Source organism: Arthroderma uncinatum (assembly GCF_011692745.1).
Source record: "Arthroderma uncinatum strain CBS 119779 chromosome Unknown scaffold4, whole genome shotgun sequence".
Lineage (NCBI taxonomy): Eukaryota > Fungi > Ascomycota > Eurotiomycetes > Onygenales > Arthrodermataceae > Arthroderma > Arthroderma uncinatum.
In genome coordinates this window covers 794,501-814,940 of record NW_022983866.1, presented here as the reverse complement: position 1 = coordinate 814,940, position 20,440 = coordinate 794,501, and the positions used below count along the sequence as shown (strand labels likewise).

Below are 20,440 nucleotides of genomic sequence, written 5' to 3'. Positions count from 1 at the left end.
GTATCTTGGACATGGCGTCCACTCTCCAACCCCTCCTGTCCTCGGTTTGTCCAAGGGGCGTTAGTGCGGGCTGCCCTCATCAGCTGCAATCCAACACTTTCCCTTCCTGAGTACGTTGCTCAATGCATATATGAAGAATATCTTACCGCTATCTGGAGCCCTTGATCTGCTTTCCACCATGAGGACACAGGGGCTAATGGCAGTGGTTGACAAAAGGGGAGCAATCCCTTGACACTAACAGCACATACATACGATCTTGCAACGGAACCTTGGCTCTTGGCTTGATCCAGAGCTCAGCCTGCTGCCCTGGGACATTTGGGGCTGTGGAAGCCATATCTATAAGAAACGCTCTGGTTTGAACAGGCAAGCCGGCTTGTTTAAATGTTTTTGGATTCACACCCTCGGAGTTGGCTGGTACCTGGCAACCCTGTCTCTGCAAGAATGATGTCCAAATTATAACTGAAAAGACCTGAGGAGATCTGTGTTTACTGATTTGCCCTTCCTATCCAACTGTTCGGTACTATTCGTTTTTCATGGCAGTGGCTAACTTGAGCAATCAATAGGATGACGCGTTCCGCTCTGGAATACTAACTCTAGGAAATTATTCTACGGCTACGATGTTTATAGTGTGTTAACGCAATAGATAGACGCAATGATATGACCATTCAATAAAACTACTTCCCCTAATTGAATCGAATCACACTATCCGAATATGAATAATACCAAAATCAGTAACAAACAAACTCTTATCCACGTCACGCTTCCTCCGTTTGCTTCATTCCCTTCCCTCCATCCTTCTCGCAGCTTTCAATTCCATACATCTCCACCTTAAACAGCTTAAAGTCCCGTCTCCTAAAACTTCACGTCATAGAAGAAGTAAAAACCCGAAAAGAAAAAAGAAAAAAAAAAGAAAAAGAAAATCGACTTTCAGCTTCCCCAGCAGACATCCATTCCTCTCTCTCTCTCTTGGTTTCTCCGGCCTATCATTACTTGTTAATTTTGTGTAACAGTCATGCGTGGCTTATGGTACGTGCTGGTACATGCGAAGATCGGGGCTATAGCTAAGCCATCGTGATGTGCGGGTTGTTTTCAATACACGATCAACTCGCGACTGAGTGATCGACGATGGCTAAATCTGCATCACAAAATTGACATAGACATGCATGTATGCATGAAATGAAGGTGACCGGAGAACGCTGATGGTCTGCTTAATCACAGTAGTTTGTCAAGGTGTGCATCTCAGGCACAAAAATCAAGAATCTGTCTTCGTCGGTGTCTCGGTATTTGATAAATTTGGAATATCCACATGTAGCTATTGAGATATGTTAGCCCATGGTCCATTAAGCTGGCGGGAAGGGTATTGTGTTATACATACCTGTGAATTCAGTAGCACAAGCCTTTAAGCGGGGGTGCTGGTTATATAGGCCCTTTGCTTCGGATTTCGAAACAATTGCGATCCAGCAAAAGGGTAATAGTTACGGTACAAGTGGACGGCGAGCGACTGTGGCTGGTTGGTTGCTTGGACTGAACGGCCATACATATATTTAAGATGTAAAAGAAAAGGGAATAAAAATCGGGTTGTTCATATTTCACTTGCCGCGAACCATAGCTGCCAGTAGTAGTAGCGGGAAATAGATGAACAGCGCATGCGGCGTGCTGGAGTGGCAGGATTTAAGCCTCAGGTTGAAAGCGGAGTTGTCGAGAAGTTTGTCACTCATTTCACTTCTTCTGGTGCTTCGGTTGGATGGGCGCCTGAGGAGGCAGCGGGTGGTGGACCGGCTTGCGGCTGCATGGGTGGTGGAGGCCCATGAGGCATTTGGTTGAAGTTGTTGTTATTGTTTTGGTTTTGGTTCTGATTTTGGTTGCGGTACTGGTGGTGCGGGTAATTATGGGACTGGTGGGGACTGGAGGCGAAGTGTGGGTGTTGTTGCTGGTGATGGCCGGGACGCATTGGTGGCATATGATTAGGCTGCTGAGGAGGATAGTAGCCCTGTCCTGGCTGCCCGTTCATGGCCATCATTGGCTGAGGAGGTGGTCCCTGTTGAGAGCCCTGATGCATCATCATCGGCGCACCGCGGCTAGGACTTGGGTAGCCACTATGCGTCTGCATTGGAGGTTGGACATGTTGAGGGTATACATGTCCAGGGTTGGGAGAGAACATCTGCATTGGAGGATTATATGGTGTCATTGCTTGCGGTGGCATACCCATATATGGTCCGTTCGAAGCCTGGTGGGCCATCATTGGAGCACCACCATTAGGAGGGTTGGAAAATTGGGGTCCATTGGGGTAATGGCGGACATGTCCGGACTGTGGGTAGTATGGAGGCACAGCGTGGCCCATGGCCATCTGGTTATGTGGGCCGACAGAGTGTTGATAAGCCATTGGGGTACTGTGCTGGAGACGTGGAGAAGGATAGACTTGAGAAGATGATGCAGACATCTGCATTCGATGGTGATCATCATAATGCATTGGAGCAGCGTGCTGCTGTTGTGGAGGGATAAGATGAGTTGGAGGTCCGCTGCTTGGTGGCATGTTGTGGGCACCATGCTGAAGATGGTATGGGAGTTGTTGCTGGTGAGGCATCTGTGTATTTGAAGAACGAGTTTGTGGCGAGGCAGCTGCAGCGGTAACTGGGGGCTTGAACATGTCCGCATATGTCTTCTTTTCATTGATTGGGGAAACATCCCAAGTTGGAGCAGTCCTGTACGCAGGTGGAATACCGCCATTGAAAGCATAGTCCTTGGAACCGGCCTCTGTGGCTTCCTTCTTCATACGTTTTACAGGGTTAAAGTTGTTGACGATAAGGGGTCTCTCGGTAGCAGGTAGCGGTTTCTTAGCGCCGAAGAAGGCTGTTGGGCTCGTGGCTCGTGGAGCAACAGATTGAGGTCGGGCGTTTGCTGGTGCAGCGTTAGATGGTGCGGCTGCTGGTCCAGCGGGGGTAAAAGTGCTTGCAGCTGGGTTAGGCTTGAACTCCATAGCACGAACGTTGAACTTGGTAGAAGCGGAAGAGGTAGGAGTATGAGCAGCCGGCTTTGGAGGGCTGTTGCTCTGTCCTTGATCACCGCCAGCTGGGGCAGATGGCTGCATACGAGCATCCTGGATGGGAAGCGGTGCAGGCACAGGACCCATACCGGCGCCTCTACGCTGCTGCTGAATCTCAACTAACCGGTGACTGAGCAATCCAGGACCAGCACGGCCTGGGTGGCCTCCTTGATGTTGGAGTTGTCGTCCAGCTTGGGGACCCATTGGTGGATAACCTTGACGGCCACGTCCGTGACCACCCTGTCGGTCTGGAACATTTGCAGGGAGACCGTTTCCGCCTTCATAACGGGGAGCACCTGCGCTGCGTGGAGTCGCTTTAGCCTCTGTGGTAGAGGCAGAAGCGGTGGTCGTAGTAGCAGCCGCAGCAGCAGCGGTTGGTTTAGCTGGTACACCGGCGGTCTTTTCTTCGTGCTGTTTCTTTGCACGCTCGACGATTTCCTCTTGCTTGCTGGGGTCTTTAGCTAAGATTGGCACCAAATCCTTGGGAACGGGGGTACCCAGTTTGAAGTTCTTTGAAAATTTCATCAGCTCATTTAGTTTGATCGTACGATCATACGACGCCTGGTTACGACGTCGTTCCTGGAGTTTCATCTTCTCATCATTGGCAAATCGTCGGAAATGATCAAGCACTTCGGTTTCAACGTTGGAGGCAGCGTTCTCACCGCTACCGCGAGAAGCGGATGCAGCACCTGATGTAGGCTGAGAGGGACCAGCTGCGGCTCCCTTACGCTCTGCCTCGATTGCCCCGTTACTTGCAACGGTCTTCAAAGCCTCGTTAGCCTTAGGAGCAGCGGGAGCCTTCTCTTTCTCCTGGGATTCTTTATTTATGGGGGCTGAAGGGGCCTCTTTAGGCTGAGAGGAGGGAGCCTTGGCTTGGCTGTCAGGTCGAGCAATTTGGGCAGAAATAATAGCAGGGTCGACTGGGGCTCCTGGCACGGTTGGCTGGCCGGTAGGGGGTCGTCTTGCTGGGGGCATATATTTATTAGGCTGTCCAGAAGCCAGAGGGGCAACAACTGCCGAGTTATCGCGTCTCACTCCGCTATATTTTGCTTCCTCATCGGTATCGTCGTGTTGTTGGACGTGGCCTCGTTCCTCACGCATGTGAACGTTATCAGTGTCAGTGGATTCGATTTCGCGGGCGATTCTGGCAGCTTCGGCCTCCTTGCGTTTGTATGAAGGGTCGGAGCGGTCGATGCGAGTGGTATATAGGTTCTCGTCGTAGCTGGACGTGGCGCCGAAGAGTCTAGCATTGGTTTCGAACTGGTCCCAGCCTGCCGATCCTGTGCTCTCTGGAGCCCACTCAACAGCAGCGTCTGCTCCGCTTGGCTCCCAGCGTTGAAGTTGTCTCTCACGGCCGGGTTGGTTTCCAGAAATATCGGTGTCGGTGCGGAACCCGGATGTAGCTCCTTTTCAGAGATTAGTATGAATCAAGACGTGAGTGACTGGTGATGCTCACCATTCTGTTCCTTGGCCGCCACACCGGTGGTTGATAGGGCTGGGATATCCAAGCAGGTGATATCTTGGGCGTCAATCATCAATTGATGATCCGGACCAGCACCAACATACGAGCTGTCACTGTGGCTGACACCGTTAGACTGCGCCGATTCAGCGTCAGAAGGTGAACGACGGGCCATTTTGAGGATGAGTATGGTCTCGTTGGACTCTAGGGCCGAGCCCGAGAAGATGCCGGTGAATTTCTCGCCGTCTTTCATGGTGACGGTCACATTGCTCCCCTAGAGAGTGTTAGCCAAGGCTGAGCCGGTGTTAAGGCAATAGAGTACGTACGATGGCCGCCGTGAGAAGAAAAATAAGACGGTCGTGTGCGTGTTGGTCGGGAGTGGAAGATTCCTTGTTCTGCATGGGGCTGGGAGACATGGCAGACTTCCTCCCCGAAGCACTCCCATTCTGCTGTGGGTAAGGGCTGGAGGGTTTCTGGTTCGCAGGGTTGATGTTCTGCGTCCACGCTTTCTGCGAGCTGGGGCGTCTGTAGGCAGGAGAGGTAAGTACAGGCCAAACAACGACAGCACACCACGACCGCGTACTACCGCCGCGGAAATTTACTGTGAGATAGACCGCCAGCAAAGTGACATGTCTATTTGAAGGTAAAAACATACATAGAAAAAATAGACAGAAAAAAGTACATGAAAAAAGGTAGACAAAAAAATGCAGAAAAAAGGCAGAAAAAGGCAGAAAAAAGGTAGGAAAAGAGAGATTTGTCCACGTAAGAGAGGGCGAAACACCAAACAGGGCGAGAATACACACCTCTGGCCAGCGTCAACAGGACTCCCCGACTGACGACGAGTGATGTCGGCGCCCTTGACGCCCGAAGCAGGACGCCCGGCAGTTCTGGAAGCCATTGTGTTCGGTGAGACAGACGAGTTCAGCGGCGTGGCAGCGGCTCCATTCGACGACGGCAGCGAGTTGACGGTCGAAGCCATCTGCAGCAGCGGCGAGAGGACGAGACGGGCTCGAGGAGAGGCAGCTCAGGCAGCTCGAGCAGCTCCGGAAGCTCCAGCGGCGTCGGTAAGCAGCTGGCGAAGCTGGCGAAAAGGCACGACGGCCCACCGGGCACTGGGTGAAGGGGAGCCAGGCGCCGGTCGCAGCGGTCAATTAGGGCAGCGGTCTCAGCGACGGGAGCAGCGAGATCGTGCAAGCAGGACGGCCTCGGTCAGGTAGGACGAGGGCAGCTTGCGGGCAGTGTGACTGGTCGTGTGTGCTGAGATGGAGATGTCGGAGTCGTGGATGTCTGTTGTGAAGATGAGAAGTTGGACTTGATACTTGATACACACTATCTTTATGGCTGTCTCTATATCCACGACTATGCCCTGTCCGCCTCCCATCTATGTAATCTATTATCTAAGATATCTATATCTATTATCTATCTCTATATCTCTATTTATTTATCTATATATATATATATTTATTTATTTATGTATGTGTGTATGTGTATTGTGTATGTATGGTATCGTACAGGTCATGTGCCTCCAACCTCGTTCAACAGTTCAAGACGTCAAGTTCAGCTTCAAGTCAGCTTCAAGTTTATACAGATAGCAGTCGGATAGCAGTCAGCAGTCAAGAGATGACAGTCACTGACAGCGGCCTGCAGCTATCAAGTGTCCAACAGAGCCAGCGTAGCGCCGATGCCCTGCTGAAAGCCTCGCGCTATCGACTTCCTGCCGCTTCCATCAGGCTAGCTCTTGCGGCCCGATTCTCATCACATCCTCACACTTGAACCACGACGACGAGACGACGAAGACGACGAAGACGACGAGCGATACTCTATGAGTCCGTCCTAGCAGCTCGCTGTTTATCCTCCTGTGCGCGAGGAGATGGATTCCTACTCGTCCTCCATGGCTCGAGCTACCCCCAGGCGCTCGCCCGGCTCCGAGCAGGGCCACTACAAGACCTCGCCCTCGTCGTCAGGGTCCGTCGTCGGTGCTGGCGATGCGACTCAGTCTGCGGCCGGTGCCCGGGTCTCCTCTGCCTCAAAGGCCTCCTCGACAAGAAGCAACGTGAGTTTTTCGTTTTTACGCCTATCCGCCAGGTGGCTGGAACGGGATGATAACAGTCGACTGACTCTCTCTCTCTCCTTGATAATTACAGCAGGCGGCCGATAAGCAGCTCTCGCAGATAGAAAAGAGCGTCACGCATCTCCTGGTTGCGACAAAGCAGCTGCTGGAGATGCTGACCCAGTGGTCGCGCAAACAGGCCAAGGAAACCGAAGTCTCTGATGTATACGTGCGGCTGGGGTACGAGTTCAACCTCGCCTGTCGCGCTTTTGGTGCCATCGGCATGGATACCGCCGACCTGGGCCCAGTTCCGGACCTGCTACGCACAATTCTCGAAGACACTCTCAGCCAGGATGCCTCCCCTCAGAGTCTCGATCGGTACCTGCCACGTATACGAGATATCATAATAAACCTCCTACATGGGCTCAAGAAGAAGCAGGCCAAGTTACGGTCACGGCAGGCAAAGGAAGGCAAGGCTCTGCCACCGCGACAGGGAAGCTCGGGGAGCTTCGAACTCGGAGATGGAGCTGTCCAGCAGACGATAGAGCAGGCGCCTAGTACGTCGACGCAGTCGCCCCAGAAGCGTCCCGTAAACGCCCACCGCCAGGGTGCTCCATACGATGAGGACCAGGCATCCGTATCTTCTCGAAACAAGTCTCCATCTCCCTGGCCTGGCGATCGACCCGGTGGCAGCTTTTCCGAACGTGAGGCGGGGAGACAGGAGACACAGCGCACGCTGGCACCCTCCACTGCCACTACTACAGCATCCTCGTCTTTGTCAAGTTTTACCATGCAGAACATGCCCGTTCTGCCGCCACACTCCGACACAGAATTACAACTTAACCGACCCGAATCCCCTTCCTATAACATCCACAACTTCCCCCACCCCCCTCCACCACTTCCCCCAACCTCAAAGCAGAATGACGCCATAGGCATGCTACAGAGAAGCGGCGAGCTCGAACGACGTGCGTCGAGACGGTTTTCTGCTTATCAGATCCAGAAACACCTCGGCGCATCACCCAACGGCATCCCCGTCCTGCCTCCAGCGCAGAATTCGCCCATCCCAAACCGTGGCCAGGACGTGCGCGAATCCATGAACGCTGTCCGTCTACGGGGGCCTCATTTACATGACCGCCAGAGGTCAAGAAATCGATTTGCTGATGTCGCTTCGAGTAAAAACGCTTCACCAAGTGGCCGCGAAGTATCTCCTAATCTTAAACTAGAGCCAACCGCCGAAGTCGCGACGCCCGGTAGTCCACTAGCACGGACTCCAACAGACAAACTCCGATCGCCAAGGGAGTTTGAGAGCAGAGACGCCCCTCTTGTTGGAGGATCGTCATTATCTGGTCTGCCGCAGATTGCCGAACAGGACTCGTTGTCACCGGAGCCTAAGAAACGAGACTTTACCGCCGATAGTCACACACCAGGTCATCGGAATCTTGACAAGCCGCTCCCTTCGCCTTCTACCCCGTCACAGTCTCATAGACCCGAGTATACCCCTGAGCATTCCCCTCCGCCGAGCAAGGAGATAACCCTCTTCTTGCAGTATAAGAGCAAGATAAAGAAATACGTGCTTCCCGAAGGATACTCCGGCCTCACAATTGCCAGACTCCAGCTCGCATTCATTGAAAAATTCGCTTGGAATACGCATAGCAACGGTGCAGACTTGCCTGAGATATATATACAAGACCCTGTTTCTGGTATTCGCCATGAGCTAGAAGATTTGAGGGATGTAAAGGATAGGTCGGTGCTTGTGCTAAACGTTGAGGTTCTAGACGAAGTTAGAAAGCATTTCGATGAAAGCGTTGGAGGCATTCGTACCATAGTCGAGAGCGTTCGCGATGTCATTGACGGACATGGTACCTCGATTCAACGGCTTATCGACCGTCAGCAAGAAACCTCCAAGGAAATATCTCGTCTTGCTGCGCCGGGTGGTATGCCCGCTCTCTCCGGATTCAAGCCTTCCATAGGCGGAGCAGGCGGGAAGGCAGCCGAACTCCAGGGCTTGCGTGATGACCTTGCCTCCCTACGCCAAACGTATTCCAGCTTTACCTCGGACATCACCTCGTCGATGAGCAGCATCCGAGCCAAGGCTAGTCTGGTCAAGTCTGCGGCTGTAGACGCTGTCGTCCCGTCGTTCGAACCAGGTTCCAACGCCGGCCACGCTCGAGTCCAAGCCGGCAAGAAAGAGCTCGCTGACGAATCCGAGAAGTTGGTTGCTCGCGTAGACGACCTGCAGGACCTCGTCGAAGACCTACGCAAGGACGTTGTAACTCGCGGAGTCAGACCACTGCCACGTCAGCTTGAGGCCGTCGGTCGAGATATCAGTGCCGTCACCAAGGAGCTCAAGAAGATGCAAGACTTCCTGAAACGCGAGAAACCCATCTGGACAAAGATCTGGGAGAAGGAACTCCAACTTGTCTGCGAGGAGCGAGATCAATTGACAATGCAAGAAGATCTGGCCGTCGATCTCGAAGACGACCTTGAAAAGGCTACCCAGACCTTTGCTCTCGTTGAACAAGCTACTAAACAACAGACCCTCGAGACACCCGGAGCCAACCCCAACGGTATCGCCTTACGATCTGTGTCTCGGACAATGAACCACCACGCCACCCCCGCCGACATGAAGGACAGCTTACTAGGTGAAGTCCGCGCTCTCCAACCCAACCACGAAACACGCCTCGAAGCAATCGAGCGTGCCGAAAAATTACGCCAAAAGGAACTAGAGAGCCGCCGAGGAGGCGAGTTCCAGAAAGAACTAAGCAGTTTCGTAGGCGACGGCAAACTGAAGAGCAGCGGTGGTTTCGAAGAGCTCGAACGTGTCCGAAGGGAAAAAGAGGAGAGTATTCGAAAGGAGGTCTGGGAGCGTATGCAGGGACTAATTCCTGCCGAACCCGAACCAGCAACTGCCGGCGGTGAAGCCCAGGAACAAGGGCCCGAATCGAATACTCCAGACGATCAGACAGCGCCGACCGACCCCGAAGCCGCAGAGCAGAAAGATACCTCTGATGCCAAAGACAATGCCAACACTGGCACTAATGATGCCGAGGATACTCAGGTAGACAAGGGCTCTTCGGACCACCGATCGTCCGATACTCCTGGTATGTCGGATCATGCTGCATAAAGGCAGCTATTGTATTCTATGTACGGTGCTATGTTCTGATATATGTACGAGTCCAGTTTCACCGGGTAAACGGCGCACGTCATGGCTCACTGCCATTTTCTCACCATAGACCATATACCTACCCGCTAGTCGCTGTGGTTGCTTTTTGATTATACCCTTACCCATCCACCCATCCATCCACCAAATTCAACCCCATATAACAACGGTATCCGGAGTCGTTGGATTCTCCGTTTACTCACTCCTCATCCATCCATTTCTTTACCTGCTGATGATTTCTACCTTCATTCACTATTCTTTTTTCTTCCCTTCTTCTATATATGATCCACCACCATTCTTCACATGTTTATCATATTGTATGTGTTATCCTTATGAGACGATTCTGTGCCCCATGTCCGATACCCAATTTCTTTTCGTTTTCTTTTCTTCTTCTCTTTCTTCGTCTATAAACTTCTTGTTGGTTGATACCTGGCTTAGCTTGGTTGGAAATTTTGGATTGGATAATTATCGTATCGAGCGGGGGTCAATTAATTACCTATCTTATGCTTACCTTTCTAGATATCTTGTTTCCAAGTAGAAGTATCTTATATTTACTTTTTTTTCTGACTTTTATAATATAAAAAAGAAACACCTAGGTTGTGGATGATATGATTAGTTAGTGTGTAAGAAATAAATAGCCGTTTTATGCGTTGTTCTACCAATAAGATGAGGTTCTTGCATTTTCTTCAACTAATATCCGCCACTGCTTGCTAGGATGGTTCATGAAACTGTTGAGCTTGCGAATGAATACGTCTCGTGTCGAGCATAGACGGGTGGCGTTTCCCCTTCACTTCCATCTGCAGAAGCTGAGAAAATATGCAACTTGCTTGCTAGTTTGTTGGTTTTGAGTCGTTGTAGCGGTGTATTGAAGATACATCAACATTGTCGATATGCGGATACTTAACGGCGCCGCAGTGCGTCCTAGACCTCATGCTTCAATGCCGATAATATACAGACCATCATTTATCTCTTACCTCTTTATTGTTATTGTTCTTTTCTTTTCTCTTCCCTCGGCTGATGCGTTGTCTGCGAGCAATACCGATACCCAGGAAGTCAACGCCAATTACACCGCACATAATGTTATATCACAACAACATGATAAGGCCCAAGAGGAATACCCTTCCTTGGTCCGGAAGATGTCAGATGATCCTGGACAGAAGTTTTGGCCGGATTACTGGCGTATAGATGGCATGAAGAGCAGCAATCCATCCATCTCCTCGCTTGCTGAGAGAGCGGTGAATGAAGACCACATCCTTGAACGAGGAACGGATGTGGCAAACGAGGACTCTTTGGTCAGAGGCAGGTCATCAGTCAATATCCGGTCACCTCTCCTTGCGCATTCCCCTGATATATCAGCTCCATTCCCGCTGGCAGGGCGGTCAATACTGGGGAAAAGAGAATTTCAGTGCCCTGCCGGATCCGCACCGTGTACATCTATCAACCGGCCCAAGAGCTGCTGTCAGAAGGGAGATGTCTGTCTATTCGTGAAAGACACGGGCCTGGGCGACGTTGGATGCTGTCCCCAGGGCCAGGACTGTTCGGGACAACTAATATCTTGCCCCAAGGGATTCACCACCTGTCCTGCCAACCTGGGAGGCGGATGCTGTACCCCAGGCTATACTTGCGTGGCTGAAGGGTGCTTACTCATCTCAACGACGACGGTTATAATCACTCTATCGTCCTCGACATTAACATCAATTTCTACCGTCAGCCATACGACTACAACGTTGCCTCCGCCTCCGCCTCCAGCACCGACTTCAATAACATCTCCAACCATCTCGCCACCTGGTCGGCCTACTTCCAACCCACCCTCTACGACTTCATCCGTTAGTATCCCAGATCTATGTCCAATAGGATTCTACGCCTGTATTGCGGTATACGGCGGTGGGTGCTGCCAGACAGGAAGGGATTGCCATACGACGTCGTGTCCGATCACTGCGTCTCTCACAACAGTCGAAAGTAATGGGATGACGATAGTAATTCCCGCAGAAAGTGTCCCCAACTCAGCATCCGCGACCCCTACTAAAAGATGTGCTGATGGCTGGATGAGCTGTGCCCCAAGTGATGGAGGCGGGTGCTGTCCTAACGGGTACAGCTGTGGACAAATTAGTTGCACGGCGTCAGCGACAGGCATAGGAACTGCAGCGGTCGGCAAAGTGCAACCAGGGAACGTGGCTAGTCATGATAAACCTATGATTTATACTTGGATGATGGCTATGCTAATCTGGAAGCTACTAGTCTAGATGCCTGGTATCGAGAGTGAGGTTTATATAACTTTATATTTCTTTGTTATTTCAGCTGACTCTCTGAAGGAGTGATATTTCTATCATGTCATGTTTTGTTTTGAAGCCATGTTTATACGAATTGGTGTTGCCAATTATATCCATGAGAATGATAATAGACTAGAGGAATCAATAAAGTTGGTCCAATTCCAATGCTAGTTATAGAAAAATATGTGAAATGAAATATGAACAGAACAAAATGATAAGAAAAAACGATGTTCTATCAAATCTAACACAACCGCCCTTGTTCTATAGTGATCTATCAACCATGAGAATTCACTATGCTCAAATGGGTCATAATATTTAATCTTCCCATCACAACACCAGACTCTATATATCAATCAACCAGAAGGCAAAAATCCAACCCGAACTCTATTTTTAAAAGCTATTCAAAGCTTGCTTTTATCGCTCTTCACCAGAGTATTGTTCCATGGGTAAGGGTCAAAGGTCAAGTCATTGAGAGGATTCTGCTCACTTGCACGGTGGAACAGGTCTTCGTAGACTTTTCCATCGAATCTACCCAAGGAGCTGTCGAGTTGCCAGTCAGGGAACTTCCATGCATCGACCAATCGGATGGCATGGGGACGGATGTCGTCGAGCAACTTCATAACGGCCTTGGTTCGAGTAAGGATGATCTGTCTGGTGGTGACAGCTCCTGATGTGAAGAAATCAGCTGACTCGCGCTCGAGGGTGTGTAGGGAGTGGAGACGGAAGAGCTTTCGTAGGACATCGAGAGTTGGTTCATCGATACCTAGAGAAGCGGCGGCCTCAGAAGTGGAGCCGGATGGGAATACGGCTTCATAAAAGTTCTTGACGACAAGGTATTGCGAGTGGGCAGTAGAGAGTCTCCAGAAGTCAACGAGGAGGCTGTTCCAGGATCGCTTCTCGACGTCACGGTGCTTCAGGGCCTCGAAAGTCAAGTATGCTGTCCTCCAGGCGAATGCAGCTACAATATCAGAGTCATTTTCGAGGATATCGAATGCGGCACCGGTATCACGACGGGAAAGGTAGTTTTGAAGGATGGTGCAGGTGTCATTGTTAGCAGGCTTGCCAGCAAAGACGGACCGGGCAGATTTGAGGAGCTATTTTGTATATAATCAGCCATCATATCGTAGCAAACACTATATGAAGGGAATGATAGTAACTCACGTATCGGGCAACCTGCTGGGTCAACATGTAGTTGTCACCCTCCCAGGTGGTGGTTGGTAGGTAGTCGGAATACCAGGATCCGATTCCACTGTAGCTGCTATAACCGTGGCCACCGCAGGCACGACGGCATACTTCCAGGCCCTCAGCAGCAATGGTACTTCCCAATGCCTTAAGTCCACAAGATGTAGCATGAAGGTCTGCCAAGAGATCTGCGCCAGGGTTCAGTTCCTCGGGCCCAGCACCCCTGCTGCTTGCCTGCTTGCTAGCCGACTTCTTCATTATGGCCTGGTTATGGTCATAAAGCGCCATCATACCGCGACCAGTGAAATGCAAAGCAAAGGTAGCGGCAAGCAAAGGTAGCAATCGAATCTGAACCATCTTGTAGTTGAGGACTTGGTTCTCGCCGGGTTCGTTAGCTGGGGCGTCACGGTCCTGGAACTGCCTTCGCACAGCACAGTATCTGGTGGCAATGGTGACACCGCGGGCGAGGACACCGCCGGACTGGAGGACGATAGTAGATCGAACCCAGGTGAGAGTGCCGTAAATCAAAGATGGCGAGGCAGGTCGAACATATTTGTTGGTGTTGGGATCGATACCAGAGAAACGAGCCAACATGTTGATATGGGGGATCTTTAGCTTGTTGAAGAGCAGGAAACCATTGTCCATAGTGCTTGGTGGAATGTTAGCAGGGAACGTACGTGCTAACGAATGCAGAGGGTTGGAAATGGATACTTACTTGTAACCAAACTTAGGGCCGATGTCACCAACATGGACGTTCTCGAGAGGCTTATGGGTCTTGAGATCTCGAATTTGGACCAAGAACGGGTGTGGACCGTAGTTCTTTCCGCTGATATAAAGCTGGGCCATGACAACGGCGTGGTTGGCGGTTCTTCCGAGAGATCCAATCCACCATTTCGAAGCAGTCAAAGAAGGTGAATGTATCGTGAAGGTCTTGTCTTCCGGGTTCCATGTGGCAGTTGTCTCAAGACCGCGAACATTTGATCCGTGGCCCAACTCAGTCTGAGCATAGCATCCAATGATTTCATATCTCTCAGCCGGCTCCAAAAAGAGCTTATGTTGCTCCGGGGTTCCCTGATTTCTGAGAGTGACCTAGACACATGAGTTAGGAGATAAAATATCATACTAACGAAGGAGGCCTTGGAGGTCTTACCAAGAACATGGTGGAATGGAGGCCGTATGGAGTGGGTTCACTGATCAAGCTGTTGGCCATGAGGAAGTCATCTTCGGACCACTTATGTTGAATTTTCAGCTGCTCGAGGCGCTTGGCTTTGGCAAGAGATCTCTTCACTCGCTCAACACGGCCGAGCGAGTGGTTCTGAGACTTATCAAAGACTTCCTCTGGCTGAATGATGGAGAGGATACGATCCTGTCTCTCCAGCACTTCTCTGGTATGAAGCAAGTCCGCAAGCTTCTCAACGGAAACATTGGACTGCTCCCGCTCATGCTGAAGAAGCTCTGATCCCTGAGGCCCAGTGGGCGCCAGCTTCTTCACCCAATCCGGAGAAGAGACCATGGTGTATCGGATATATATATATATATATAGAAGATGCAGCGGATTAGGACTGGGGAGAAAGATGGGGGATCTGGAGAAGAAAAAGATAAACAGAAGCCGGGGAACGAGGGGAGATATAAGAGCAAAAATGGTTCTAATCACAAGATGCCGGCTCCTTTTGCTGGAATCCAAGGCGCGAGAAGTGGAAGCTCAGCTTTCCCGACGACCAAAAAAAGATGCCGAGGTTTAGGATGGCGGCGTTAGTGGCTTAGCTAAGCAGTAGGCTCTGCGCCGGAAGTTCCGCCCCCTGACCAGAGAAGCAGCCCTATCACTCACATAGGCGCAGGAACGCCGGCCAACGGCGCCTTCACGAGCTTCCCGTGATATCTCGAAGCTCGGCGATCGCACTGCGTGGGTATCAGCTAAGGGAATTATGTCATTCAGGTCGTCTATATCTGCCCTGTGCGATGTGAAATTACTCTTAGTCTGCGCGGTAGTATGTGGTTCCGTTGACTGCAGATGTCGGTATAATAACATTACTACACGAGACACATGACACTATCATGCTCTACATACTCTCACTACTTATCTACTCTATACTCTGTATATCAAACTGTTTAATATGTCTCGGCCTGCCTTCCGTAGTGAGCAGCTCGGCAGACCTTCCCAAGGCCCGCCGGAGAAACGTTGTCCCTCTCCGGCCCAAACTGCCAGACTTTACCGCCAAGTCACAGCCCGAAAGAGCAACAGCAAAGGCAAAGGCGAGATATCCATGAACGTTGCCCGTCCACGACAGACACCGCGGTGACATTCCCCACGCATCTCCATCCTTGGATGGCCTCTTGAACCTTTCGTGCAGACGCAACCAGCCTCTCCCAGACGCCCAGTACCGCCGACCCCGTCTCAATTGGCCCGACCAGCATAAAAATCGGAAACGAACCTCATCTTAAACCAGCCAACTCCCCGCCAAGGTCACTCACCTCATCCGGGTTCAATCACCCGTCCATACCATCGTTCTTCAGCTTCACACTTAGTCCAACAGACAGACTGAGACCATGTCTGCGCGTGCCGTTTCTCTCCCCGCGCGATCGCGCTGCCTGCTCCGAACTCCACAGCACGCCCGATTCTCGACCCGAGCCTCCCTGCTCGGTGCCGGAGGCCACTTCGATCCGCCAACCGGATGGCTGTTTGGCGTGAAGCCGGGACACAAGTATGTCAAGGAGGGCTGGGAAGGAATCTTCTACTACGGCTTCATCGGAAGTCTCCTCGTTGCCGGCGTTGCCTATGCATTCAAGCCAGATACATCGTACGTCTCGGACCGCAGCTTATATCATTATTCTTACCATCACAGCACACTAACTCGTGGACTTATACAGGATACAAACATGGGCTCTCGAAGAGGCACGAAGAAGACTTGAAAAGGAAGGCATTCTTGAGGATCCCGACAAAGCACAAAAACAATGATTTCCTCGCCCGTACGCCATATGATCTGCCTTGCTTCTAGACGTTGTTCGCTTTGCTGCCCTTGTTGTATATATGTCTGTTTTTATGGAGGAGAGTGAAACTGCGGTGGTTTAATCAGCAGACGTTGGTGGGCTGGATGGTCGAAAGCGGATGGCCTCAAGCGGAAAACACGGTACACCAATGATGGCTTCAAGAGTTTAGAACAGTACTAGACCCCCTCATTATTTTTTTTCCATTATCTTTCGGTTCCCCTGATAGGGAAATGCTATCCTGTCGAATTTCTTTTATGCCGGGGACGGAGCATCCGCATTTTCTCTGTTTTGATATTTTCTATATAGATAGGCCAATTAAAGCCGCTCTTCTCGCACACCTCCATACAACCCCCCGACTAATCGATGTAGCTCACTTACTGTCTAGCAACACTGGTCTAGGAGTGTATCTCTCAGTTCGATTGATATCCGCCTCATGGTATTTCATATAACCAAAGAAAGGCCTATATTTCCTTGGACTTCTCATAATAACCAATTGCAGTATACCCCCCATGCCTTGAACCGTCAGATGCCTCCTAAGTAGATACAATTGTGTGAGAAACGAGTTACGCATTACCTTCATTCACGATCGACTCATAGAGTTACATATCACGTGATATCAACGATAACAAAATTGCTATCAACAGCCCAAAGCTCCAAAGCTGTAGAAATTAGCGGGCATCGATCGATTGCAGCTCGCGACTTTCGACCACCAAACCAAGCAAACTCTGGCCTTGTTTCTCTCGGACGGACTTTGGTTTTATGCGACAGCCCTCTAGAAGACCATTAGAGCTGATATTTCTTCGTCCCGCCGCGCATCCTCCGAGTTGATCGATTTGTAGTATCTTTTGATAACAGCAATTTGACCTCGTTAACCCCTCGAAGGCTTCTTAATTTCACCGCCACCATGAAGAGCCTAAGGAGGAATCATTCCTCAAACCCTCACGCTTCGAATGTCTCCAGCAAAATATTTGTCCGGTCAACAAAGAGCGGGAAAGTTCAAAAGATTGTGCGAGAGTTATACCTAAGACAGGATATTCCGTGCTCGTCCAAACTATGCACAACATGCCTTTCATACGCTCCAACGGATGCCAATGGCGTTGGTAAGCCTTAACCTTGACCCGCGCTCTAAGCACAATTTACTAACTGAATGTTTTGCGCTTCAGTAACTCCATTTGTGCTATCAGAGAAACCAGCAGGTACAAAGCAATTCCCAAAAGGCCACTATTTGATGCCCGACACAAACGCTCTACTTAATGCGATGGATTTATTCGAGCAGACAAGCGCATTTTATGACGTTATAATCTTGCAAACCGTTCTAGAGGAGCTTAAAAATCAGTCCTTACCACTATATAATCGGTTGATATCCTTAATCCGGAGTGAGGAAAAGAGATACTACCTCTTTTTTAACGAATTTCGGATGGAGACCCATGTCAGGAGAGGGGCTGATGAGAGTATAAACGATCGCAACGACAGGGCTGTACGGGCAGCTGCAAAGTGGTACACAGAGCACCTCCAGGAATTGGCAAGAAAAAGCCAGAAGGAGCTAAATATCCCTGCTATTGTCGTTCTTACCGATGATAAGGAGAACGCCCGAAAATCGGATAAGGAGGGTGTGATTGCTCTATCACTGACCGACTATATTTCCGGACTCGAAGATGCAGATAGACTCCTGGACATGGTTAATGAATCAAAATTAGCCCATGATGCAAAACCGAAGAAAGGAGAGATGCTGTATTCCGAGTACTATTCGATGTCCAAGATGATGACCCAAATTAGAGCTGGTACTCTACACCAAGGGATATTCAACGTGTCTCCTTATAACTACCTGGAAGGAAGCGTCAATGTTCCTGCCTTTGATAAATCGCTTCTCATTCTAGGACGGGATAATAGCAACAGAGCAATTGCTGGAGATATCGTGGTAGTCGAAGTTCTACCCAAAGATCAGTGGAAAACTCCATCATCCAAGATCATTGATGAAGAAGCTTTAACCAAGGATGACAACCCAGAGTCAGAAGAGAACGAAGCCGTGGTGACGGAGCGCGAAAGGAAAGCTCTTCAGGACGAGGTCCGCCAAGCTCATGGAACTGGTACCGAAGGCCGCCCTCAACCAACTGCGAAGGTAGTTGGCATAATTAAGAGGAACTGGCGTCAGTATGTTGGACATATCGATGGCTCGTCTAGCTCTCAAGCTTCATCGGCTGGACGGCGTCAACAAACTGTTTTCGTCATCCCCATGGATAAACGAGTGCCGAAAATAAGAATACGCACTCGACAGGCGAATGAGCTCATGGGCCAAAGGATATTAATCACGATAGACGCCTGGGACAGAGATTCTCGGTACCCCATGGGCCATTTTGTGCGCTCCCTAGGTGAGGTGGAGACGAAAGGTGCTGAGACAGAGGCTCTTTTGTTGGAATACGATGTACAATATAAACCATTCCCCAAGACAGTCTTGGATTGTCTGCCCTCGGAGGGCCACGACTGGAAGGTCCCGCAAGATATGTCTGATCCAGGGTGGAAAGACAGGAAAGATTTGAGGAATCTTCTCGTGTGCAGTATCGATCCGCCTGGCTGTCAAGATATTGATGACGCCCTTCATTCCCGGCCACTGCCAAACGGCAATATTGAAGTCGGCGTCCACATTGCAGACGTCTCTAACTTCGTACGACCCAATAATGCAATGGACACTGAGGCTAGTATGCGAGGCACAACGGTCTATTTGGTTGACAAGCGCATAGACATGCTTCCAATGCTCCTTGGAACTGATCTCTGCTCTCTAAAGCCTCATGTCGAACGCTATGCATTCTCCGTCCTCTGGGAGGTAACCCCTGACGCCGAGATCGTATCTGCAAATTTTACGAAATCCGTCATCTTTTCTCGTGAAGCATTTAGTTATGAGCAGGCACAATTACGCATCGATGACAAGTCGAAAACAGACGACTTAACTACAAGCATGCGCACCTTGCTTAAACTATCGAAACTCCTTCGCCAGAAAAGGATGGACGCAGGAGCCTTAAATCTTGCCTCACCGGAGGTTCGCATTGAAACGGACTCAGAGCTTTCCGATCCAGTCGCGGACGTTAAGACGAAAGCTCTTCTAGATACGAATAGCCTTGTTGAAGAATTCATGCTTCTCGCCAATATCTCGGTTGCTGCCAGAATCTATGAATCGTTCCCTCAAACTGCCCTACTCCGAAGACACGCCACACCACCCCCTTCTAACTTTGAAGAGCTCATCACTCAGCTCTCGAAAAAGCGCGACCTCTCTCTTGACGTGTCTAGCTCTCTAGCCTTGGCTAATTCCCTGGATAAGTGTATTGACGAGAGAAACCCGTTTTTCAACACACTCATCCGTATCATGGCAACACGCTGTATGACGTCTGCTGAATACTTTTGTGCCGGAGCACATTCAGAATCTGAGTTCCGGCATTATGGGCTTGCCTCGCCAATCTATACTCATTTCACCTCTCCCATCCGACGATATGCTGACTTGGTCGCCCATCGACAATTGGCTGCTGCAATTGGGTATGAAGGACCCGGAGCTTCTGCTGGGGAGGGTCTTGCTACTCGCAGCAAACTGGAGGATATCTGCAAGAACATCAACCACAGACACCGAAACGCCCAATTCGCTGGCAGGGCTAGTATAGAATATTATGTTGGCCAAGCATTGAAGGCCCGAGGTGAACAAGAAGCTAAACGTCTCGGCTCCGATGTCGCCCCTGGTGTTGATGAAGAAGGATACGTCATGCGTGTATTTGATAACGGTGTCGTCGTTTTTATTCCACGTTTTGGTATTGAAGGAGTTGTCAGGCTAGAGGATTTTGTTCTGGATGGCCAACAAGGACCTGGAAAAGCTCTTGATCAGAAGGCTAGCAAGCAGGTGGCGGCAAGGAGAGAGAGTGAATTCGACAACGAACAATATTCGCTGAAAGTATGGGAGAAAGAGGGAGACGATGGTGGTGACGGTGCAAAATCAAAGCCTGGGGTGAAAAGCATGGTTGTCGAATTGTTCGATAAGGTCAAGGTAAACGTCAGCTCTGTAAAGGAAGAAAAGGGGCGAGGCGCAGGCAAAAGAAGGGTCAGGGTTTTGATTCTAGAGAAAGCATGATGACTTTTATCTACGATGTAATATATTGTTCTCCGCAAGTATGGAGGCGAATTTATAAAAAAATTCTTGATGCAATACAGTGTCGACTGCCCATTATCTATATTATTAAGTATCCTATCGCCCGAAATGCACACGAAATAAACCCCTATGCAAGACATGCCTAAATCGTCCATCAATTTG

The 20,440-nt window shown here is 50.2% G+C and overlaps 5 protein-coding genes across 5 annotated transcripts; 3 read left to right on the top strand and 2 right to left on the bottom strand.

Moving 5' to 3' along the window:
• Positions 1-1,714: 1,714 nt before the first annotated feature.
• On the bottom strand, positions 1,715-5,481 carry GIQ15_05604 (PAB1-binding protein 1; the record flags this gene model as incomplete). The annotated part of the gene is made up of 4 exons (XM_033553021.1): positions 1,715-4,449; positions 4,500-4,776; positions 4,829-5,027; positions 5,306-5,481. 4 exons carry the CDS (start codon positions 5,479-5,481, stop codon positions 1,715-1,717), a joined length of 3,387 nt encoding a protein of 1,128 aa, XP_033404165.1.
• Positions 5,482-6,372: 891 nt separating this feature from the next.
• Positions 6,373-9,676, top strand: GIQ15_05603 (YlBUD6; the record flags this gene model as incomplete). The annotated part of the gene is made up of 2 exons (XM_033553020.1): positions 6,373-6,555; positions 6,647-9,676. The coding sequence occupies 2 exons, from the start codon at positions 6,373-6,375 to the stop codon at positions 9,674-9,676; spliced, it is 3,213 nt and encodes a 1,070-aa protein (XP_033404164.1).
• A 2,707-nt stretch (positions 9,677-12,383) lies between these two features.
• GIQ15_05602 (acyl-coenzyme A oxidase 1) lies at positions 12,384-14,677 on the bottom strand (the record flags this gene model as incomplete). The annotated part of the gene is made up of 4 exons (XM_033553019.1): positions 12,384-13,076; positions 13,144-13,813; positions 13,880-14,253; positions 14,315-14,677. The coding sequence occupies 4 exons, from the start codon at positions 14,675-14,677 to the stop codon at positions 12,384-12,386; spliced, it is 2,100 nt and encodes a 699-aa protein (XP_033404163.1).
• Positions 14,678-15,711: 1,034 nt separating this feature from the next.
• On the top strand, positions 15,712-16,120 carry GIQ15_05601 (uncharacterized protein; the record flags this gene model as incomplete). Its single annotated transcript, XM_033553018.1, has 2 exons — positions 15,712-15,962; positions 16,033-16,120. The coding sequence occupies 2 exons, from the start codon at positions 15,712-15,714 to the stop codon at positions 16,118-16,120; spliced, it is 339 nt and encodes a 112-aa protein (XP_033404162.1).
• A 1,449-nt stretch (positions 16,121-17,569) lies between these two features.
• On the top strand, positions 17,570-20,260 carry GIQ15_05600 (exosome complex exonuclease; the record flags this gene model as incomplete). The annotated part of the gene is made up of 1 exon (XM_033553017.1): positions 17,570-20,260. The coding sequence occupies one exon, from the start codon at positions 17,570-17,572 to the stop codon at positions 20,258-20,260; it is 2,691 nt and encodes an 896-aa protein (XP_033404161.1).
• Positions 20,261-20,440: the final 180 nt, after the last annotated feature.